This window comes from Pelodiscus sinensis, chromosome 15 (genome assembly GCF_052426305.1).
Source record: "Pelodiscus sinensis isolate ZL-2025 chromosome 15, ASM5242630v1, whole genome shotgun sequence".
Lineage (NCBI taxonomy): Eukaryota > Metazoa > Chordata > Testudines > Trionychidae > Pelodiscus > Pelodiscus sinensis.
The window spans coordinates 25,334,598-25,357,925 of record NC_143066.1 but is presented as its reverse complement, the minus strand read 5'-3'; the positions used below and the strand labels follow the sequence as shown (position 1 = coordinate 25,357,925).

The window sequence follows — 23,328 nt, the reverse complement described above, 5'->3', positions numbered from 1 at the left end:
TTCATAGATCGAAAGACCAGAAAGGACCATATGATCATCTAATCTAATGGCTTGCAACTTCAGAGGCTGTAGAATATTACCAAATGATTTCTGCCTTAAGCCTAATAATGTGTGGTTGAACGGGAACATCTCTTAGAATTTTCCTGACCTTGATCATTCCTATGGTTCTTTGCTAAACTGTCTTAATTTCCAATATACTTTTAAAAGTATAAATACATCAGAACAGGACACAGTATTAACTTGTGATCTCATAAATATTCTATACAAATGTCATATCACTTTCCTGCCGGTACATTTTAGTCTCCCAGCCCCATATAAAGGACATTGTAGAAACAGGGTTGTAGGAGTGTTCTGGAGGACAGGATGAGACTCAGCAGTTTGGAACTTACTGACTAATCACAGTAATGTGTGAGGATAATATTGTAAGCTCCTGAGTGGAAGCTGCTTGGGACAGGGACAGTGTTTATCTGTATATCTGAGAAGTGTTTAGTGCAGTAGTCTTAATAGGGGCCTTTGGCCACTCCTACAATATAAATAATTAAAAGAGGAATAAACCACAAAGATGTTTTTCTAATGTTCAAGTTCAGACAGATCAGCAATGGACCAAGAGACATTTTATTTATATGCAGGTTTGCCAGATTCTGCTGGCTTCCATCTGTGTAAGTTTTTTTTCCTACCTCTATTACTAAAGTGACATGCATGTAAAGCAAGAGCATGTGAACTGAAGTGTGTTCTGACTGCACACAACGACTTCCCTCTGCATCTAATCAGCACATCCCACAAACTTAAGGTAGTTAGCAAAAGTACCCTATCCCAAAAAAACATCTTGGTTATGAAAATCTAGCAGCCCACTGAGACGGAGAACCATTCATGTGGCCCACTCACTAGTCTAGGTTGCCCAAGTTGCTGCTGAAACTAGCACATCTAGCATTCCTATCACCCCAGCTGGCCTGAAGCAGATTCTATTATGTACAAGGTTTACAGTTTGGTTCAATGGCTCCCAGCACCCTCACTATCAAATTTTGTCCAGAACCACTGCAAGTTTAAGGAATCCTGGTCCTACCAAATAACAGCATAACTCTTATTGATTTCATTGTGTACAAGATTTCAACCTCCATATTCATCAAAGCTTAACAAGGGGCGACTCTAGAATCACTCCAGCTCTGGATACTTTTAAGCTCCCAAAGTCCACACAGAGCACAAGTCAAAATCCTTGCTATCCCCGAAAGCACCATAAATGTTCACCTAAGATATGTCTACACAGCAAGGCTAAACTCAACATAAGCTATGCAACTTGAGCTACACTAATTGCATAGCTTAAGTCAAACTAGCTTATTTCGACTTTTGGTGCTGTCTACATAGCAGTTATTTATGTTGAGACAGAGCACTCTTCCCTCGACTTCCCTTACTCCTTGTACAATGAGGGCTACAGGCGTTGGAGTAAGAAGTCCTCCAGCTCGACATTATTTTGACATTATACCAGAATAACTGCTTGTGTGCAGAGGCAGACTATATTATTAACACTACTGGACAGACACAGCCCTAGCCAGCATCAGGACCCTGCCATGGGAGGAAACGCCGTGGTTCAGCTGTGCTGCGGTCAGTCCCACCTGCACAACTCTTACCAAAGCCACAGAGAGAGAGAACCGCTCCTCCCGGCAATGCCACGTTTCGAGAGCAGCACGACCCGGTCTCCGGGGAGCGCTCGGGTTAGCGCCCGGCCCGGTACTTAAGCCAGTGCCCGAGCGCCTCAAGCCAGGCAGGTGGCTCTGCCCGGGGTGCCCTTCGCTTGGCCTTAACGCCAAGGACACCAACCTCCGGGACCCTCCGGCTTCCACTGAGCTGCCCTTGGAAACGGGGCCTGCCCCTTCCCGCCTCCCTCGGCCCCTATAAGCCGCTGGGATTCCGCGGGGTTGGGGGAGCCCCACAGAGGAGCCCCGGGGGGCGAGGGGGCAGCGGCGGTTGGCCTCCGGGCAATGCCCTCAGTTCTGTGGGGGCAGCGGAGCCCCGGAGAGGGTCGCTCCGGCTCCTCCCGCCCGCGGGCGTAGACAGAGCGGATCCGGGTCGCCGCCGTTCCCTTCCGGGGCAGGGAAGGCGGAAGTGCCGTGTAGGGTTGGGGTCGGTGCCGGCTCAGGGCCCCCGGCTGCTCCCCGATGGTGTGTGGCGGCTGCCAGCCCCAGGCTCTCTCGCGTCAGACCCAGTATGGCGGCGGCGGGCGGAGCCGGCCAGGAGAAGCAGCTCGCTCCGGCCCTGCTCAGCTTCTTCATCTACAACCCCAAGCTGGGGCCCAGAGAGGGAGAGGTACGTGGGGGCAGCCGGTCTCGACGGCGGGGGGGGGGTTGTCCGGCTGGGGGCAGTGCCTGCCGGAAGGGGAGGGGTCGGAGTCTCCCCGGGGAGGGGGTGCTTGTCATTGCAAGGTGTGTTGGGGGGAGGGCGGTTCATTTTCACCTGAGGACGGTCGTTGTCTGTCTTGGCGGGAGAGCCTGAGGCGCGGGGTGGGGGGCAGAGAGGGGAGTGTCTGTGTGTCTGTCTGAGGGGAGAGGAGTAGGTGACCTCTGCGTGCCTGTCAGGGGGGCGTCCCCACCCGCTGTCCTCTTATCTTTCCAACATTCACGTGGTAAATCCAAGCTCCACTTCTCTCAATGATGGAGCCCCCGTGAAACATCAAGGACGTTGCCTTGCGACGATGCGGCTGTACTACCAGGGCATCCTGACTTACGTTTGCATGTCAGGCTAACACAAACCTGATCTTAGGCTTCTGCTGGAACCATTCTCCCCTCCTCTCACCCCCTTAACACTGGACAGTAAAATGTTCTGCAGTATTAATATCATTAGTTATAGCCACCTATAGAGAAGGGCTGTTCTTAACTACTTCACAAGCTATAAAGGGAACCTTGCAGCTTAAAAGTAGGAGCTGAAAGTTTTCAGCATTACAGCTTCCCCTGAATCCTAACTTACCAACATTTGTGGCTTTACAATGACATACTTCTGTTTTTCAAATGATTTCTCTGTTCTTTGTTGCACTGTAAAAGTCCCACACAAAAGACAGGGGGAACTGAAACTGACGCAGCAGCAGCAATGAAACTGGCTAGACAAAAAATAATATTTAACTGCAAAAAATGAACTGAAAATAGTGAAAATGCAGCTACAGTTATCTAAGTATTTACTCTATGTTTTTATATTCAGGCAAAAGTATGATTTTAAGCTGACTGTGTCTAGCTAAAACTTTAGCATTTAGAAATGGGGCCCAATACATTACCACAAAGGGTGTCATGAAGCAATGGGCTTAAACTGCAGCAAGGGAGATTTAGGTTGGACATTAGGAGAAAGTTCCTAACTGTCGGTGTAGTCAAACACTGGAATAAATTGCCCAGGGAGATTGTGGAATCCCCATCTCTGGAGATATTTAAGAGTAGGTTAGATAAATATCTATCAGGGATGGTCTAGACAGTATTTGGTTCTGCCATGCGGGCAGGGGACTGGACTCGATGACCTCTCGAGGTCCCTTCCAGTCCTAGTATTCTATGATACACATTGAGAAGCAAACTTATTGTTTATTTACTGCCTTTAATGTATGGTGTCCCTGTGCACATCTGAACAGTTGCTCTAAAAATTCCAATCGAAAATTAATTGATTCTTGTGTGTAATTTGTGTCACATTTGTAATGAGGTCTTTTTTTGATAGCAGGCCTTCTTAATGTGCAACATATGACTTTAATTTATTATTATTATAAGTCTGTCTGGTTATGAGACAATTTTTAAAACTTTGTTCAGTAAATTTAAGGAGCCAGTGTTTATTTTTAAAAATTACTTAATTTTGGATCTCTTCTATTCTGTTTAAAATTTAGTCATCTTTACTCTTATTTCAAATTTTAGGAGGAAAAGAAGATTCTCTTTTATCACCCAAATGAAGTAGAAAAGAATGAAAAAATTAGAAATGTTGGATTGTGTGAAGCTATAGTACAGTTCACAAGGTAGTAAAGTATTACTGTTTGCATAGTTAACCGTATAACAAACTGTATATTTTCTAAAATTTTGTTCCAAATAAATTATTTTATAGGACCTTTAGTCCGTCAAAACCCGCAAAATCCTTGCATACTCAGAAGAATAGACAGCTCTTCAATGAACCTGAAGAAAATTTCTGGATGGTCATGGTATTTATACACGTGATATATACCTTCCTAAAATATTAAAAATTGCTAAATACATTCTGCATTGTCTGATGCCAGTTTGTTCCACTTTCTAGGTAGTAAGGAATCCCATAATAGAAAAACACCACAAAGATGGAAAACCAGTCATTGAGTATCAAGAAGAAGAGTTACTGGTAATGTTGAGTTATTCTTTCTAAATTTGCCTTTACTTTTCTAATTTAAATATTTTAGTTTTAATTTTATATTATGTTGTATAAATCACACACACACACACACACACACACCCTCCCATTGCCCAGGTCCTTCAGGGGATGGGGCAGGTGATGTGGGACTGGCGGGGACTTACCAAAGGGAAGGATTGGAACTTAACTTCATTTACAAGTTTAATTCTTATGCAAATGGTATGAACAAGGACATCGGGTGGCTCTGCACTTCTAACACTCCTGTCATCTGAAGAAGTGGGTTGTGCCCACGCAAGTTTGTCATACCATCTACATGTTTTGTTAGTCTTTAAGGTGCTACTAGTCCATTTGTTATTTTTTAAGTTTTTTTTTCCTGTTACAGACTAACTTGGCTACCCATCTGAAGCTGTAGAAAAAGTAGATAGAGCTATTTATTCTTTTTCATAGCACAAGATCTGGAGGTCACCAAATGAAATTAATAGGCAGCAGGTTTAAAATAAACAAAAGGAGATATTTCTTCACACAACACAGTCAACCTATGGAACTCTTTGCTAGAGAACGTTGTGAAGGAAAAGACTATAAAAGTTCAAAAAAGAACTAGATACATTCTTATGTTCTTAATGGATGTGTTATACTGAGAAAATACTTCACAGATTACTTTTTTCAGCAGTAGACAATAACTGCTAGGAGTTTTTTGTTTCTGATTTGTGTACAAGCTGTTCTACCTTTCTGTATTCTGCCGTACATGTAGTAGTTTAAAAAAAAAAGTCCATGTCATTTGTAGGTCAGTCATAATATTTGGAATCGTGCCTGTTTTTGCAGTGATGACCTATTATTGTCTGTTTTACAGGACAAGGTTTACAGTTCAGTCCTACAGCAGTGCTATAGCATGTACAAGGTAAGGGTAATAGACTTGTATCAAGATTAGCCCTTTGAAAGAGGGAGATAGACCACCTTCTGCACCCTGATATCTAAACATGAACAAATGATTTAGGGGGTTCCAGCCTGATCTGTACTGTCCTCTTATTTCTGAAAATATGGTAGTAGCAGTGGGGAGAATGCTTTTGTGGTTCTCTGTGCTTTTCTTGAGTTCACAGCAATAAGTAGTAGTAAAACCATGCTCCATTTCTGTGAAGATTAAATTCCTTCATGTAATAGATGTTGATTAACTGGTTATCCCAGAAGGTTATTCCAAATCTGATGAGGGTACATATCGTCTACTTCAGTGAGATTGTATGGAGTTAGGGAAAAAGGAATTATGTGGGTAACAATATAATTCTTTTTTTTTTCTTTGTGTTATGAATAACTATGCTATTTACACAACTGCCCAACTGATGCTGCTTTTTTAACTTATTAGCTTTTTAATGGTACATTCCTTAAAGCCATAGAAGATGGAGGTGTAAAAGTTCTAAAAGAGAGACTAGAGAAATTCTTCCATCGGGTAAGTCCTTACTCTTTATTATTAGAGTACAGCCAGTGTGTTCTGAAGAGAGGGGGAAAAATCACACAAATGCTTGGAGCTAACAGTATCAAACACACACTCTAGGCGGGAAGTAATGGGAAGACTAAAGTGAATGACTAGGAATTTTTGAACACTTTTTTTTAATATTACCTCACATACTTTAATATTACCTCACATACATTGTCCTGCATTCTGCTTCAGCTCTTCCTTCCTTCTTTCCCTCCCCCCTGCATCCTCCTCCTGTTCTGAAATATGATTTGTCCTTTTCATATGTGTTCATTTTTTTTAATTGTATCCTTTGGTATATATAGTTGTAACTATTTTCTTCCACTATTTGATCTGAGGAAGTGGGTCTGGCCCACGAAAGCTCATCATCTAATAAACCATCTTGTTAGTCTTTAAAGTGCTACATTGTCCTGCATTCTGCTTCAGCTACCCCAGACTAACACAGCTACATTTCTATCACTATACTTAATGGAAAAGTCTTTTAGAAGGGATTTGAATAAAGTGATAGCTTGATGAACAAGAATAGGATGATCATCTGATACAAATAAAATTGTCAATATCCACTTTTATAAAACTGTTAAAACCTTAATTATGCTAATCCTCAAGTATGATTGAGGTTTTTTTGTTCTTTAATAGTAGTTATTTGCATGACTGTCTGCTGTTGCACATAATTAAAAAGCCTGTGGCAAATCGCATCCACTTAGTTCTTTTGGATAGTGGCAACATGTATGTCAAATCCCCATGTGGAAAACAACACTGTACTACTGTTACTATTTAGTCCTCCAGTCCAACCTTGCTGATAACCCATGCAGCAATGGAACTTCAACTGACAGGATTTGTGTTTTTTAGATTACTTTTAAATAATGTGGAAGAGAAGAGAGAGACTGTTCCCTGCAGTTTAAGGCACTGGCCCAGGACTAAGGAGAGCAATATTCAATTTTACTTTGCCCCAGCTTTCTTATGTGATGCTAGGGAGGACTATCATAACACATGAATGGAGGAGAGGGAGGCTGTGTACAACTGTAGCTCATGCATGTCCTACCATTGTGTGTTTGATATTTCAACATTAATGTTTATAGTTTAGTTCTTTGAATCTGATGTAATACAGCATTAGATGTGATGTAGAACATCATGTGTTATGCTGCAGGGTTTCCATGGATAGTAACTTCTGTGTATCAATAATTAATAACAATACAAGAGTAGCGAATTATACCTAGATTCTAGAATTATAGAATTTCTTGCTGCTTGTGAGAAAATGGAGCACTGCTGTTTAACTTTCAGCTGTGTCCCCAATTTTTCAGACCTGCTAGAATGGCTCAGTATGTTTTCTCTTGTGATAAATGTTATGTACCATATCCCAAGTACTTCTGTAAGTTTGGCATTTTGTATGCTGTTACACATTCGTTTTTATACCACAGAAATTTAAATGAATAAAACAACTTCAGTGTATAACATGCTTAAATGCATTGTGGTCTAGTTCATCATGGACACATAACAGTCATTAAATCCATTCACCTGTTAAAGTGGAATATGTCTGTGGCTTGTTGGTAGTGCATTTGGTTGTACTGTTGGATACTATTTTTGTATTACTATTTTTTGGCTTTTCTGAAGCACCATGAATGATCTTAAATTGGCTGCTTTGTGTGATCTTGTACCAGTACCATTACAACCTAATTGGTCTCTTTGATAATTAGACGTATGAATGGTTAACTAGTTAACTGTTGGGGGCTGGAGCAGGGGTCTGTTCCAGCCATACAGGGCACACCAAGAATGGGGGGGAGGGGCTCCAGCCCAGCCAGAGTAGCCCCTGTCCATGATAGGGGGTCCACTCCAGCCCAGTTGGGCTAGAGCACCCCCTGAGCTGTTCTTCCTTTAATCAATTAACTGGTTAAACATTACATTTAACTGGTTAACCAAATAAACAGGATTTTACATCCCTATTGATAATATGGATAATAGAAATGCTAAAACAAAGTGCATATAGTGTTAAAAAGTAACCAGCCACCTCTTGTCAAGTCTTGGTGTGCCAGTGTTTCTGCATGGTTTATATCCTAATCCATTATTTTAATGTATGACCTGCATATAACACAACTAGAAGACAGAAGGGGAGATTGTTTATACCAGACTCTTCCAACATCTTTCCCCATTTGCAAAAACACTGTAAATAAATTTGTTCTATTGCTTCCATATTCTGTGGCTTCCATGTATCTTCCAGCATTAGGCTTCTCTTGTATTATGTTCAATAGAGTTGTTTCAGTGAACATCACATTAGGGTTTCAATTCCTTTGGGATTTTTAATGCAAAATGAGGAAAAATGTTGTGATATGCTGTTGGAGTGCAGAGCCTCCCCGGTGCCAGTTCTGTGCACATTTGGCCCACCACTCGCTGTCCTGCCACCCCAAAAGGGGTTGGGCTAGTCCTGGGGTCTCCCCCGTATTGGAGTCACAAATACCTTCAGTCTCAGTCCCAGTGACGCCTCCGCTGATGGGTGGCCGCAGGGTAGGGGGGCCCGGGCCCGCCCTCTCTCACGGGCCTCAGCCCAGAGCCCTAAGGATAGGTTCAACTGAACCTGTCCAGCCGGTGGGGGTCCTAGCCTGCAACTCGCCAGCTCACCAGCCGCAATTCCATGCCCCGCCCTGGGCTGCTTCCTACCCCACGGTCTGCCTCCTCTGCCTTTCTCTCTCTCTCTCCCTTTCAGCAGAGTCCTCCTCAGTCCCCCTTGGAGCTCGTGCCCTACCACACCCTGCCGGGTTTTTTTCCCCCCCCCCCCCCCGCTTGCCCGGTAGTCTCCTTTTAAACCCTCCTGACGTCACCTGCTGACCTTGCTGATGTGGGCGCGCTCCCTTCGCCGTGCCGACGTCACCTGCTGGCCCCGCAGGTGCGTCCTGCTGATGCGTCACGTCCGTGTGGCTAACCCTGCCCCCGCACCTCCCGGCCTATCCCTAGGAGTGCGAGGGCGACTGCCGGGTCAGTGCAGGGCAGATCCGCCTCGGAGGGGCAGAGTTGGTCTGCCCTGTCACATATGCTTTTCAAGTATGCACAAGTTGCTCTAAGCAGGTGGTCCCCTGAACCTGCATGGTACCCCACTGAAGTAATGGGTGGGGGATCACACTTTGGATGATCTACCCAGGACAGTTTACAAGATTAGAGTCTTAGATTATAAATTCTTTGAGACAGGGACACTGTCTTTTTATATGTCTGTAATACATTGTGTGTCTTTGCTCCTTGCTCGTGATTCTAGTTATCATTAATCTACTGACTGACTTAATCATATTGAATATGAATGAATGTGTGTGTGTGTGTGTGCGTGTGTGCGCGTGTGCGTGTGTGTATGTATATATATATATATATATATATATAATAATGATTTAGTGCCATGCTTCTAAATTGGATTTGTGAGCAGTATAATATAGGCTATCACTTAAGGATCTAGTACAGAGCAAAAGTGTCCAAAAATTAAGATGAAATGTTAATTTTAAAGGCTTTTATTATAGCTTTTAAATAATCAGAAAACTATTAACTTCCCTCCTTTCCTTTATATTTGTTCCTTCAGTATTTGCAAACACTGCATTTACAGTCATGTGATCTGCTGGATGTTTTTTGTGGAATCAGCTTCTTTCCATTGGACAAAATGACTTACTTGAAAATCCAGTCATTTATTAATAGAATGGAGGAGAGCTTGAACATAGTCAAATATACTGCCTTTCTCTACAATGATCAGCTCATCTGGTAGGTATCAGAATAATAGGTAGAAGGGGGAAAAATAACCTGCCTCTTTAAATAAATAACATTACTGTCTTTATAAGTAGTAGTATTTTCATAGGGTGCTTGGGGTCCTTGTCATTGCTCAGGAACTCATTGTGTTAGATGCAGTACAGACACAGAAGAAAAAGACAGTCTTGGCCTCCAAGGAGTTTCTGTAGAGCAGACCATTCATTCAGTGGGAAAAGACAGAACTAAGTTTGCTAGAGATAAATTAAACTAGATTCTTCACATCTTACTGTATATTTTAGAAATGTGCATTTGGCTGTCTGTGAGTCTGTCTGTTCAAGAACTCCTCCTAAAATGGTAAGAGCCAAATTTGCTATGCAGCTTTCTCTTATAACGTAAAGCAAGGTCAGAATTTGGTTGTGCCAGGACAGTGGGATGTGCATGGAATTTGATTGTTTCTCATAAAATGGAAAGGAAGGAGTCTGGTAGGTGGGACAGTTACTCTGAAGAATGGCCAGAGGGGAGCAACAAGGGACCAGAGATGGGGACCAGGACCATTATAACTCCATTTGGCCAGCAGGGGACATGGGTGAGGAAAGGGACAGCTATCTGCTGTATACTTCAGAGAGTTTGTGGGTGCATCGGTCTCCCGGCCAGGGGACATGCACCTCTCCCTTGGCTACGCCTGCTGCAGCGGCCATAGACAGGTGCTTCTCACTTGTCCCCAACCTGCTGTGGTGAGATGGCTGAAGTTGTCCTCTGTCTCTGGGGCAGCGTGCATACTGAATCCCTCATCCCCTGCTCCATTGGAGAACAGTGATTTATATGAAGAAAAACTAAATTTATTTGAGTTAAGAATCCAAGCAATGCCAGGTAAATCTTCTAAATGAAAAAGAGAAGGCTATTTGGCAGGGTGAGCAAGAAGCTTAAAACTGATAAGATGCTCTGTTGGCCATCTCTGTTGGCTCTTCTTTTGCATGTCAGTTTACTGAACTATTATGCTTTGTTTCAGCAAGGTACTTAAACACTTGCAGAACTTTTAAGCGTTAAAGTCAGTGGAGCCACTCGTTTCAGTATATTGCTGAACTGGGGCTTTCAGACACATCTTTCTAACATGTTACCTCCTATAATGTGTAGCCACCTTTTCTCATGAGAGCTACATATGTAGAAGATAAAGATGGAAAATACCTATTAGGCCAGCTAGATTTTTACCTGCTAATGCAGTTTCCTTTCCTTACAGTTTCCTTTCTTGTGCATTTGTGAGCACTCTAGATAGTGCACTGGTAGAGATTAATAAATAATTTCATGAAAATAAAAACGTAGGTCGTGATTTCCCAAAGTGACTGATTTTTGGATGCCCAACTTAAGACACTTTAAATGGGCATGAATTTGCAGAAGCTGGGACTGAAAATCAGGCCCTATTGAAGTGAGTGTAGGTTTTTCCAATGACTTTAGTGGAGCCAAAATTTCATACTGGATGCTCAGCCAGAACTTCATAAAAATCAGACCCCTTAAGGTGTTTCAAGGCAAGCATTCAATATAATTGAGTCATTTTTGGAAATCTTGGTCAAAACTTCTAATTTGAAATAGAGTCCTCAGTTAATGGAATTATTTGCTCACTGATACTTTTTATTAATGTTGAAATAAAATGTGCTTATTGCTTGAGCCTCTTGGTATTTTCACATTTTTTTAAAATCCTGATAATGATAAAATCCTGCTACCTGCAGCAAATGGAGATTTCCCCAAATCATAACCATCAGCCATTTGTTATAAAGAGGTAAAATTGAGACATCTTCCTCCCCAACCAATTTTCTGCCCTGTTCTTTTCTCTGTGGAAATAACCTATACAATATACTTTTTGATAACTCTAAGGACTTTAATAGATAATTATATCCCTGCAATGGGAGGGTTCAAGAAAATCTCAGCGGGGTAGCCATGTTAGTCTGTATCTTTAAAAACAAGTAGTAGTCTTATAGCACCTTAGAGACTAACATATAGATAATATAGTATGAGCTTTCATGGGCAAAAATAAGCTCATCTGAAAAAGTGAGTTTTGCCCACAAAAGCTCATGAGTGAGTGTGTGTGCACAAGCGCACGCACACATACATACAATGTTAGTCTCTAAGGTGCCACAGGGCTACTAGTTTTTAAATCTATTAAATTGTATAGAAACATATTCAATTTCTATACAAGCCCATTAGTTTTATCCCTTTCCTACTATATGTATAAGACTCTTTAATAACAGTCTGAACTTTATCAATACACCCATAGCTGAATCAGAACGCGTTATATTCCTAAAGCTCAGCACCAAGTCAGGATATGTTAACATCATAAGTACTTATGCACCCACACTAACGTCGTGCACTGAAGACAAGGACCGCTTCTATGGTAATCTTCAGAAAGCTGTCGATTCTTGTTCGTCCGGTGAACAACTGTACATTCTTGGTGATTTTAATGCAAGAGTGGGACGCGAACATCAGTCTTGGCCCACGTGCCTAGGTCATTGCAGCATTGGAAAAATGAATGAAAATGGTCAAAGGCTTCTTGAATTCAGTTCTCAGAATCTTCTCTCCATCACTAATACTTTTTTCAACTTAAAAGACTGTCACAAGGTCTCATGGTGCCACCCCAGATCTGGTCACTGGCATCAGCTTGCCCTTGTACTGGTCCGCAGAAAACATCTCAACTCTGTTAAATTTACACGAGCGTATCACAGGGAAGATTGTGATACTGATCACTCATTGGTTAGGCTTCAGTTGGAGTATTGTGTCAGTTCTGGGCACCGCATTTCAAGAAAGGTGTGGAGAAATTGGAGAGGGTCTAGAGAAGAGCAACAAGAATGATTAAAGGTCTAGAGAACATGACCTATTAAGGAAGGCTGAAAGAATTGGGTTTGTTTAGTTTAGAAAAGAGAAGACTGAAGGGCGACATGATAGCAGTTTTCAGGTATCTAAAAGGGTGTCATAAGGAGGAGAGAGAAAACTTGTTCATCTTGGCCTCTGAGGATAGGACAAGCAGCAATGGGCTTAAACTGCAGCAAGGGAGGTTTAGGTTGGACATTAGGAAAAAGTTCCTAACTGTCAGGGTGGTCAAACACTGGAATAAATTGCCCAGGGAGGTTGTGGAATCTGGAGATATTTAAGAGCAGGTTATATAAATGTCTATCAGGGATGGTCTAGACAGTATTTGGTCCTGCCATGAAGGTAGAGGACTGGACTCGATGACCTCTCAAGGTCCCTTCCAGTCCTAGTATTCTAGGATTGATTATCAGTAGAGTGAAAATTGCTCCAAAGAAACTCCATACCTCAAGGGATTGCAGAAAACCAAAGGTAAACACCGTCAATACTAGAGATGTACTGAAATGCTCTGTCTTTGAGGAAGAATTCACACGCAAAATGGAAGACAACCCTGTCCAGCAGTCTGTTGATGAGACATGGTCCATGCTGAGTGCTGCGAGATATGAATGTGCCATATCTGCCTTTGGAACACAGAAATTTTCCAACAAAGACTGGATTGATGAAAACATTGACATTCTCAGGCCTCTTCTTGAAGAAAAAAACAAGGTTTTTCTGAATAACATAAAGAATCCATCGCAAAGTTCAAGAGATCAGCTCCGCCATACAAGATCTGCTCTTCAGAGAGAATCCAGATGGTGTGCAAACAAGTATTGGGCCGATCTGTGTTCTGGAATTCAAAAAGCATTCGATATGAGTGACCTGAAAACCATGTTTGATGGACTGAAGAAAGCACTTGGACCAAACATTACCAAAGTTGCTCCATTGAAACATGTAAATGGACAGGTGATTATAGATTAAAAACCAACAGATGGCCTGATGGGTGGAACACGACTCAAGTCTTTAATCCCATGAGCGTACAATACATCCTGAACTTGATAACCTCATTCCAACTCTTCCAGAAATGTTAGAGCTAGATGTAGAGCCTATGGTGGAAGAGCTTTCCCAAGTACTTGATGCTCTCTCCAGTGGAAAAGCACCAGGTAATGATGGGATTCCATCTGAAGTTCTGAAGGCTAACATAGCTGTCCTCATCCCCTTCCTCTATGACTTACTTATAAAATGTTGGCGAGCAGGAGTGGTCCCTCATAATATGAGGGACGCAGACATCATTACTCTCTATAAAAACAAAGGTGATAAGGGGGACTATAACATTTACAGAGGCATCTCTTTGCTAAGCATTACAGGTAAAGCATTTGCTCGTGTCATTTTTAATCACCTGCAAAAACTCACAGATCGAGTCTATCCAGAAACAGTGTGGCTTCAGGGCTGGCAGGTCAACAAGAGACATGATTTTTTCTCTTCAACTACCAGAAAAATGCAGAGAGCAAGGAAAGCCACTGTTTATAGCATTTGTGGACTTAGCAAAGGCATTCGATACAGTCAGTAGACCAGGATTGTACGAAGTGTTAACTAAGATTGGCTGTCCACAAACTCTGCTCAAGCTTCTAATATCTTTTCATGAAGATCTGAAAGCAACAGTGTACTATGACGGATCTATATCTGAACCCTTTTTGGGGAAGAGTGGAGTCAAACAGGGATGTGTCCTTGCTCCTACCCTCTTTGGTATATTCTTCTCAGTCCTATTAAATTGTGCATTTCTAAACTCACACAGTGATGTATTTCTCCACACAAGGTTAGATGGTTCTCTTTACAACCTAACACGACTCAAGGCTAAAACTAAGGTCAAGAAAGTCCTCATTAGATAACTCCTATTCGCAGATGATGCAGCGCTTGTTGCACATAATGAGGACACGCTACAGGCACTGATGGAGTCTCTATCCAGAGTTAGTAAACTAGTCTTTCTCAACATAAGCGTGAAGAAAACTGTTGTGTTTGCTAAAGGTGTATCTCAGCCACCCAAGGTCATTTTGAATGACAGTCCATTAGAGGTGGTTGAACAATTCTGTTACCTTGGGTCTACGTCACCAAAAATCTCTCCATGGATTAAGAACTCAACATCAGAATTGGGAAGGCAGCCACAACATTTGGCAGACTTACGAAACGAGCATGGAACAATCCCAAACTGACAATGAAAACAAAGATATTGATATACCAAGCGTGCATATTAAGTGTCTTGCTTTATGGATCTGAGACCTGGACTACCTACTCGTGCCAAGAGAAAAAATTGAGCAGTTTCCACCTTCGCTGCCTTCGCAGAATCATGAATATTAAGTGGCAAGACAAAGTTTCAAATGAAGATGTCCTATCAAGAGCTGGCATACCCAGTTTCATAGCAATCCTTAACAACAGAAGACTCCAGAGGCTTGGCCATGCGAGGAGAATAAGTGATAAACGCCTTCCCAAAGAACTCTTCTTTGGTGAACTAACAAGTGGAGCAAGGGCAAGAGGAAGGCCAAAGTAAAGATTCAAGGATACATATAAAAACACTATGAAAAGGTTTAACATCAATCCAAGCGCTTGGGAATCTACATCAGATCGCAACACCTGGCGACAATTATTACAACAGGGCACGTCATTTTTCAATAGGACCTGTGCAAGACGTGCAAAAGAACTCCGTCTCAGAAGGAAAAAGTCTCAGACTGATGAAAAAGGAAGTAGATTGGCATGTAGCTATTGTAATCGACTGTGCAAATCCAATATTGGACACACAAGCCATGAAAGAAGTTGCAGATCCAGGCACAACTCATAGATTGTCTCTGATGCTGCTTACCACCATCTCTTGAGATGAATGGGCCATATATAATAACCATCTATGTGTTGTTGCCATTTATTGATAGTTTTACTTACATATGAATGTGACAAAGTGAAAAATAATGGTTTTGGAACAATTTGTACTCAATTTCAGGATTTGTGGAATTTCTCCTAAGCAACTTCCTTAGTTGTGTAGAATTATAGAGCGACAGTGAGAATTACCAAATATTTCTAGAAATGCTTGAAGAATCTTAGCAGGAAAGTTTCCACAATTTTTAGGATATACATGGGAAATGTGCATATATTAGAGATTCTTTTGTACTGGTCATTCTTATATAGTGATGACACAAATTGGGGGAAATGATAAATAATGAAGAGGACAGATAATTGATTCAGAGCGATCTAGATTGCTTGGTCAAATGTGTGCAAGCAAACAATATACATTTACATTAACTGTTAAAATAGCTGTGTCTGGTAATAAAGATTGTAAGCCATACTTACAGGATGGAGGCTTCTATCCCAGGAAGCAGTGACTCTAGAAAAGATTATGGTGGGTAACCAGCTTTACATGAACTCCCAGCGTGATGCTATGGTCAAAAGAGCTAATGGAAGCGTGGAATGCATACAAATCTTGAATAGGAGTAGAGAGGTTGTTACCTCTGTACATGGCACTAGTGCATCTGCTGCTGGACTATTGTATCCAGGTCTGAGACACAAAATTCAGGAAGGATATTGATAAATTGGAGAGTGTTCACAGAAGAACTATGAAAATGACTAAAGAATTAGAAAACATATACTGATAAGACTTCAGGAACTCAGCCTAGTTAGCTTATCCAAGGAAAGGTAAGAGGTGACTTCATTGGTCTATTAGTATCTGCATGAGGAGCAAAGATTTAATAATAGGCCCCTTAATTCTAGCTGAGGAAGGCATAACACAATCTAGTATCTGAAAGTTGAAGCTAGATAAATTCAGATTTGAAATAAGGCCTATATTTTTAATAGAGTAATTTAATCATTGGACCCATTTACAAAGGATCATGCTGAATTCTCCATCACTGACAATGTTTAAATCAAGATTGGATGTTTTTTCTAAAAGATCTACTCTAGGAATTATCATCTGTGGCCTGTGTTGTTCAGAAGGTCTAACCTGCTGATCACAATGATCCCTTTTGGTCTTAAACTCTACGAATATGAAACAGTTGGATACAGAGCCTTTCCCTGTAGTTGTGAATAGTTTCCATTTTGAGAAATCAACATATTGAAATTGGAAGAGCTGGCCACGCCTGGAAAAGTCTTTTATTTATTAAGTGATCTGAAGACTTAAACTTTGGCAATAACTCAAACAGTGTGAAAATATTTGGAGAGAATAAATAGGAGTTTACTTGTAAAGCAATATTTTCTACAGTATTATTGAGATATAAGCAGTTTTAACATTTCAAGCTCAATGTGTATCTCTTGAGGCATACAGTATTTTCTTTTTTATCATCTCTGGCTTGGGAAAAATCAGTGAAGGTTAGATATTTGCATTTTTTCACTTGTCAAGAATGTCACAGTGCACAGTTTGTGTCAGCAGTAAAGAGAAGCTTAAGGCTGCCTTAAGGATGCTAGAGCTTACATGTGATAAATTAAGAGATGATAAATTAATATTTTAAATGGTTTTCCTTTTTTTCTAAATATCTTATCTTTCCTGGAAAAGGAGGCTTTCTCATAAATTGGAATGATCGGTTACAGTCTGCATCCACACACAATGTGTAAATAATGTCTTCTCCCTTTAGCAGTACTGTATAGTTACCGGTATTTCATCTAGGCAATAAGGATCTCATTTGGTAATGATAAACTAAATCCTGGAGCCTGGTCCATTTGAGTGGCTGAAATCAATGAGAGATGATGGTAGTAGACATCCGAGAATTTTTGCTCTGTTATCTTAAAGTCAGAGTCTGCGGTGAGGATGTTGTTTGCAGTTGAAATAGATGCTGCATAGTTCACTAATGCAGAAACCTTTAACATATAACATGGCTGAGGGTAAACTGAATAATAGCAGTTTTAAATGATGGGAAAGAAAGCTTTGAGAAGTAATGTGTAAACCTCATAAATGTGATAATTTGATATTAGTATTTGACACACATACACACATATGGTGTTAAACTGAGTAGGGCTATATTCTGAGCTGACTGTTTTTGGGCCAAAAGAAAGTTGGCAACCCTAAACAAACTAGCCCCGCCCCCACTCACTACATTCCCCCTCACTGTCACTTTCACTGGGCTGGAGTAAGGTTTTGGGGCTTGGGAATGAGTGAGCGCTCTAAGTGGGGGTTTGGGCTCCAGGTGCAGGAGGGAGCTCTGGCCTCCATCACGTAGTTGGGGTGTGCAAGGTGGTGAGGGCTCCATCTGGGGGTGTGGACTCTGGAGTATGACTGGGAATGAGGGGTTTGGAGTGCAGGGGAGGACTCCAGGCTAGGGCGTGGGGCTGAGGAATTCAGAATGGAAGAGGGGGCTGTGGGTTGAGATGGAGCTGGGGTGTAGAGGGGGTACAGATTCTGGATTGGTGGTGTGGACTGTGGGTTAAGTCCTGGGATGAGAGGTTTAGAGTGCAGGAGAGGGCTCTGGGTTGAGGTGGAGGGGGGCTCAAGTTAGTCTTGGGTGGCTCCTGGTTAGCGGGAGGTGCATAAGGCAGACTGCCTGCCTGTCCTGAGGCACAGCACTGCACCGCACTCTGGAAGTGGCCGACAGGGGCATGGGCAGGAGGCTCTTGCTTGCAGACATTGCCCTCACCCCCAGCTTCCACTGGCTGGGAGCCAGCCAATTGGATTGTGGAGCCGGTGCTCAGTGTGGCTGGGGGCAGCCCATTGGGAACTGGCCAGTGGGAGTCCAGAGCCAGTACTCAGGGCAGCAAGGGCAGCCCACAGAACCTGGTGGTCCCCTGCTGAGAAGCTGGACCTGCTGGCCATTTCCGAAGTATAGCGCGGTGTCCCAGGACAGGTAGGGAATAACCTGTCTTGGCTCTGCACCGATGCTGCCTGAACTTTTAATGCCCTAGTGGGTGGTGCTGCCTGCAGCTGCTAGGGTCCATTTTTTACTAGGTGAATCAGTCAAAAACCAGACAACTGGTCACCCTAGAGCTGCCTCAGAATTTGTAGAACCCTGCTGACTTCCGTGGATTTGTAAATAAGAACAAAATGTGCCCCCACACTCTTAATTTGATGTGTGTTCATTACAAAAACCAGAGCTACCTATCAGTTTCTAATGGATGGTTTCTTTGGAATAGTGTAAACATATGTACTAAGTTAATTATTGCTGAAGATTTGAAACTTTTAAGTTTCATGTCCAAAATTAAACATATAATGGAGAAAAGGACCTACTCTGAACAAGACACTACCATAATCATCATAACGTCTCAATTCATTTTTACCGAATCATATTAATCATCTGGGTTCTTGATAATCTATTCACATTATTAACAACAATTAGAAACTTTTTAAAGTCAGTCTATGAATCCATATTTGATTTTACAAGCAAATTATGTACAACCAAAAAGTAATACTGAAAAGCGCTGCATTTTCAGTTAACCAAAACTACTTTTGATTCATCCTGACTTTATGTGCAGAAAATATTACAACAGATTTCTTTGTTTCTGTTAAAAATGCAGTTTAAGGAGTTTGCTGCATCAATGTAATTGAAAACTAGCTATTCCTCTTCAGCTGTGTTTGTATTTCTGGTGTGTACTGACATGGCACAGCTGCTTTTGGCATACTGTTTCACATCGGAGTAGCTATGCAAGGTTTTCATGTTCAAAGGCTAGTAAGACGTAAGGAGAGAATGTTCACAATATTTAGGTGAGAAAGAAGTTATAAAATTATTATTTTAAAAAAATCCTAGTCTCCCTATATTTGTCTAGATTCAAGTATTCGCTACACATAATTTGCTTGTGAAATCAAATATGGACTCATAAATTAGGACAAGACTCTTTAATTCATGATTTTATCTATTTGTTAACGTGGATATATTAGTAATATTGTAGGGGAATGAGCATCCTATTAAAAATTAAACTTATACTGGGGACTGTCTGTACAAAAGAAATTGGTGCCTTGTCATATAAAAGAACTGAGTTTAGTTCTCCCAGAAGGCTCTAAATTGCGGCTTGTCCAGCTCTTAGTTATAAAGATGTTGGCCATGAAGTAACACGCTTAGAGAAATTGTTTTTCCTGCTTTGCAGTCTACCTTTTAACTTTTTTTTTTCTCTGATATTCCAGGAGTGGATTAGAACAAGATGACATGAGAATTTTATACAAATATCTCACAACATCCCTCTTTCCCAGGCACATCGAGCCAGAGGTATGGATATGTGGTTTTTGTAACAGCACATATACTTTGCACAGATGTCTTGTACCATATGCACTATAGCAGTATGAATAAAGTACTTGAGCTGGTGCTCCCTTGATATAGTAGAGAGGAAGTTTCTGAAACTGCTTTCTCCAATTTAGGAATTAATTCTTCATACATGCTCATTGCATTGAGAAAAGCCCCAAAGTCCTTTATGAGCAGGTAATTTTTGGAAGTGCTTTGTACTTTGAAGAAGGAAGGCGACATTAATTGTTTTGTAATGATTTGCTGCCTGGTGGTTGCATGTGCCTGGCAGGAGAGGGGTGGTCTGCTGCTGCTCAGGTTCTCTGATTGTTTTGTAATGTGTATATTTGTGGATGGTAAGTGTGATTAGAGTCCAGGATAGGTCATTCTTTCAGTATGTCTGTTGAAATCTGAATAAATATTATTGTCCTAGCCCTGTCAGTGCAGATCAGTTGGTAACAGTCCTGTTCCTAAAGCCAGAACATTGTGGATTATAATCCTATGCCAAGGCTTGGGATCATACAAATGCTAACCGTACGGTGAACTAATACAATGTAGTACTGTATTCTGATAGAAGATGTCCTTTAGATAAAACCTTAATCAAAGGTCCCTTTTGGTAAGTGGCCAGGTGAATGTTAAAAATCTTGCAAATCCTTTTGAAAAAAAAACTGAAGCACAGAGTTTGGACTCAGAAAACCTGAATTCACTTTCTGTGTGACACTGAGTAATTCATACCACCTCTCTGTCTTGCTCTTCCTGTCCATAAGATAAAGAAGCTTACACTTATTGTACATTTATTGGAAGGCTTAATCTATAAATATTTATATAGTGTTTTCACTTTTACAAATTGAGGGTTCAATACAGTGCCCAGAACAGATTCTGATCCTTGCTTACATTCCCTTTCTCCGTGCAGTGTATATTTGCCTTTTCCTTTGATGATGCACTGCAAGTATTTAACTGCCTTCCAGTAAAGTGCTTTAGTACACATGGACTATAGAAGGCCCTATACTAAATGAAGTTCAGTTCTAAATCGAGCAGTGATAATTGATTAATAGAAAAAATACAGTTAACAAGTCAGCGTTAAGCTTTTTGAGAATAAGTTTGAATGGGGACAGTCTTAACTAGAAAAACAGAAAGACGCACATTACAGATGTCAGTGATCCAAGCTTTGTCCCCTCCAGAATGTTTGTGTCTAAAGACCATTTAGAAACTTCCTCTAATGCAGAGTGTGGCTGCTTGCTCAATATGTAGCATCCTACATGGAGCATAATGCTTATGCTCTGTCATGTGCAATGGTTTTCAACTAGCTTCCATGAAGCTCTAAATTAGGGGTTGGCAGCCTTATCAAACCAAAGAGCCAAACAACATCAAAATTCAGAACAGGTGGTCAACAAAAAGCCATATAAGAATGCCCATTTGCATGACTGAAAATATACAACTTAATATTATTGATAACTGACATGATTAATAATAGCAGAAATGAAACCTTGTACTCAGACTTTATTTAATGGGACTGCTGCTGCATCTTTTCACACATTTCTTTGAAATTTACATAACTAGTCAAATCCAGCTTCATGCATGCATTCAGGCTGTCTTCTGACAATCTAATGGTGGAGGTTGGGGATATGGGGGTGCAGGAGTTTGGGTTGGGATGTATGAGGGGTTCAGGGCAGGGGTGTTGGGTGTATGATGGACTATGGGCACAAGGTTAGAGTGTGGGGGGTGCAGGAGTATTCTATCCGAGGAATGAGGATGTGGGGGTGCAGGGGACTGGGGATGTGGGACTATGAGGGGCTCAGGGTTGGGGTGTTTAGGGGGTGCAGGAGTGCTATGATGCTGCGGCCAGATGGGGGCTGGGCCCCAATTGGGGTCTTGTTGGCCAGGCTTCATTTTTAAATGAAGTAAAATATTATGTCCAACACAAGGCTTCAACATTGTCTGTCTTTATGTCAGGGGTGGGGAATCATTTTTGGGTTGGGTCCACTGTCCCACAGAAAAATCAGTTGGGGACCACACAAGTGAGAAGCAAAAAAACAATCCCTCCAGAAACCTTCAACTCTCACTAATGTGGCCCCCAGCTGAGACATCTTACTCAAGGGATCCAGTGTGCAGGACAGAGCTGACAGTGAGTGAGATAGGGATGGCGGTGCAGAATCTGGGTGGGAGGTAGGGTGCAGGAGCAAGCTGGGTACAGGGATCTGGCCGGGGGGAGGAGGCAGGTGCAGGAACAAGCTGGGGGTGCAGGGTTTCGGCACAGTGGGTCAGGGTGTGCAGGGTCTGGGCAGCACTAGCTTTTTGTACCCATGCTGCTCCCACGCTCCCTGTCCAAGGCATGGATTCCTGCTGCTCCATTGGCAGGATCCCCAGCCTGGGAGTCAGTCATGAGCACAATCCAACCTTGACAGCTCCAATAGGCCCCCTCAGCTTCATGCACACCTCCTGGTGGCAGCCCAGGAGGAGCAGCAGCAGCCTACTCCCATTGCTTCCCCAGCTTGGCTGGTACTTACTTGGCCCTGGAGACCAGCATCTCTTGGGTAAGATCTGCAGGCAGCGCTGGAAGAAGGCACGTGTCACTCCTAGTCCCCAAAGTCCGGATCCTCTGCCGCCATCTTATCTGTCCTCTTCCCCCAGCCCCTGCGTGCTCAGTGTTCATCACCGCCACATCCGGCACAGCTGGATGTGATCACCATGTAGTTCCCATATCCCACCTCCCTGGAGCACAGGGGAAAGTAGGGTGGATAAGGAAGCGTGCATGTTGCTGTGGGGAGGGGAGGAGCAGTGTGTGCACTTCCCCGTAAGCCAGATCCAGCGTGGAGCCTTGGGGCTTTCCTCCCTCTGCCCCTGCAAGAAGCTGGTGCGGGCTCCAGTCTTACGGGGGGGTGCTATGATGGATTGCTAGTATGGGCTCCCCAATTCAAGTGGCGGGGAAGAATGGGGGGATGAGCTCAAGCCATGAGCCATATTTGGCTCCTAAGTGAACCAAATAGGGTTCGCAAGTCATAGGCAGCTGACCCCTGCTCATTTAAGATCTGGCTCCCTCAAATAAAGACTGCTTTTCTTCTCTCACAATGTCATCTCAGTTACAATTAGCAGATTAATTTGTTCCGAGTCCCTTGCTTTTGATAAGAAGATACTGGTGTTTTCAGTGAAGTATCCTTGATCTTGCTTCTCCTCTTTGTTCAGGTTTGCTGATATTCAGTATTGCTCTTCAACAAAAACTCGGTATCATAAAATTGATTAAGAAAGGTTGCTTAACTAGGTCTTGGATGTCATTGTTGGTGTTCACAAATGAAAAAAAGAACAGTATTCCCTTAAAGTAACCCATGCACCTTCTGGGTGTGGTGTACTATCCCATCTAGTGGCACCGAGACCAGTTACAGAGAGAATGAGTCTGCTCTACAGCCTTAGCTAATAGGAACAGGCTTTTAGATCATGCAGTAGAGGCTCATGCACTGAGCGACAGAAGTTCTAGGTTCAATTTCTTCTGCAGAGGACCAGGGTCTGTTGGCATTTAAACTGCCAATAAAAAATCTGAATCTTAGAAAGCAGTAAGGATTCAAATTGTGAAACAGGTTACAACAGTTACCCCAAAGGGAGCCAATTCCCCTGTAGTCATAAAAAAAATGTTGCAACTATGTGGACTTGGCTATAAACAATAAAAAGGAAAAAATGTAGAATATTCAATAACTGGAAACTAGAAATGGATAAATATGTGGATATTATACAGCTATGTAAAAACTGAGATCATTTGAGAGGTTTCCTTAAGGGCTTCAATTAGGATGGTTGATTAGTGACCAATGTATT

General features: G+C 42.1%; 1 protein-coding gene across 1 annotated transcript in view; it reads left to right on the top strand.

Moving 5' to 3' along the window:
- The first annotated feature begins 2,168 nt into the window (after nucleotides 1-2,168).
- The window catches only part of CCZ1 (CCZ1 vacuolar protein trafficking and biogenesis associated), a 36,161-nt gene continuing 15,001 nt past the window's right edge, over nucleotides 2,169-23,328 (top strand). Inside the window, exons 1-8 of the mRNA XM_075899505.2 lie at nucleotides 2,169-2,301; nucleotides 3,876-3,973; nucleotides 4,060-4,153; nucleotides 4,246-4,323; nucleotides 5,183-5,230; nucleotides 5,690-5,773; nucleotides 9,354-9,529; nucleotides 19,431-19,512. Of these exons, the coding sequence (XP_075755620.1) occupies nucleotides 2,203-2,301; nucleotides 3,876-3,973; nucleotides 4,060-4,153; nucleotides 4,246-4,323; nucleotides 5,183-5,230; nucleotides 5,690-5,773; nucleotides 9,354-9,529; nucleotides 19,431-19,512 (759 nt within the window). The 5' untranslated portion in view covers nucleotides 2,169-2,202. The remainder of the gene's footprint in view (nucleotides 2,302-3,875; nucleotides 3,974-4,059; nucleotides 4,154-4,245; nucleotides 4,324-5,182; nucleotides 5,231-5,689; nucleotides 5,774-9,353; nucleotides 9,530-19,430; nucleotides 19,513-23,328) is intronic.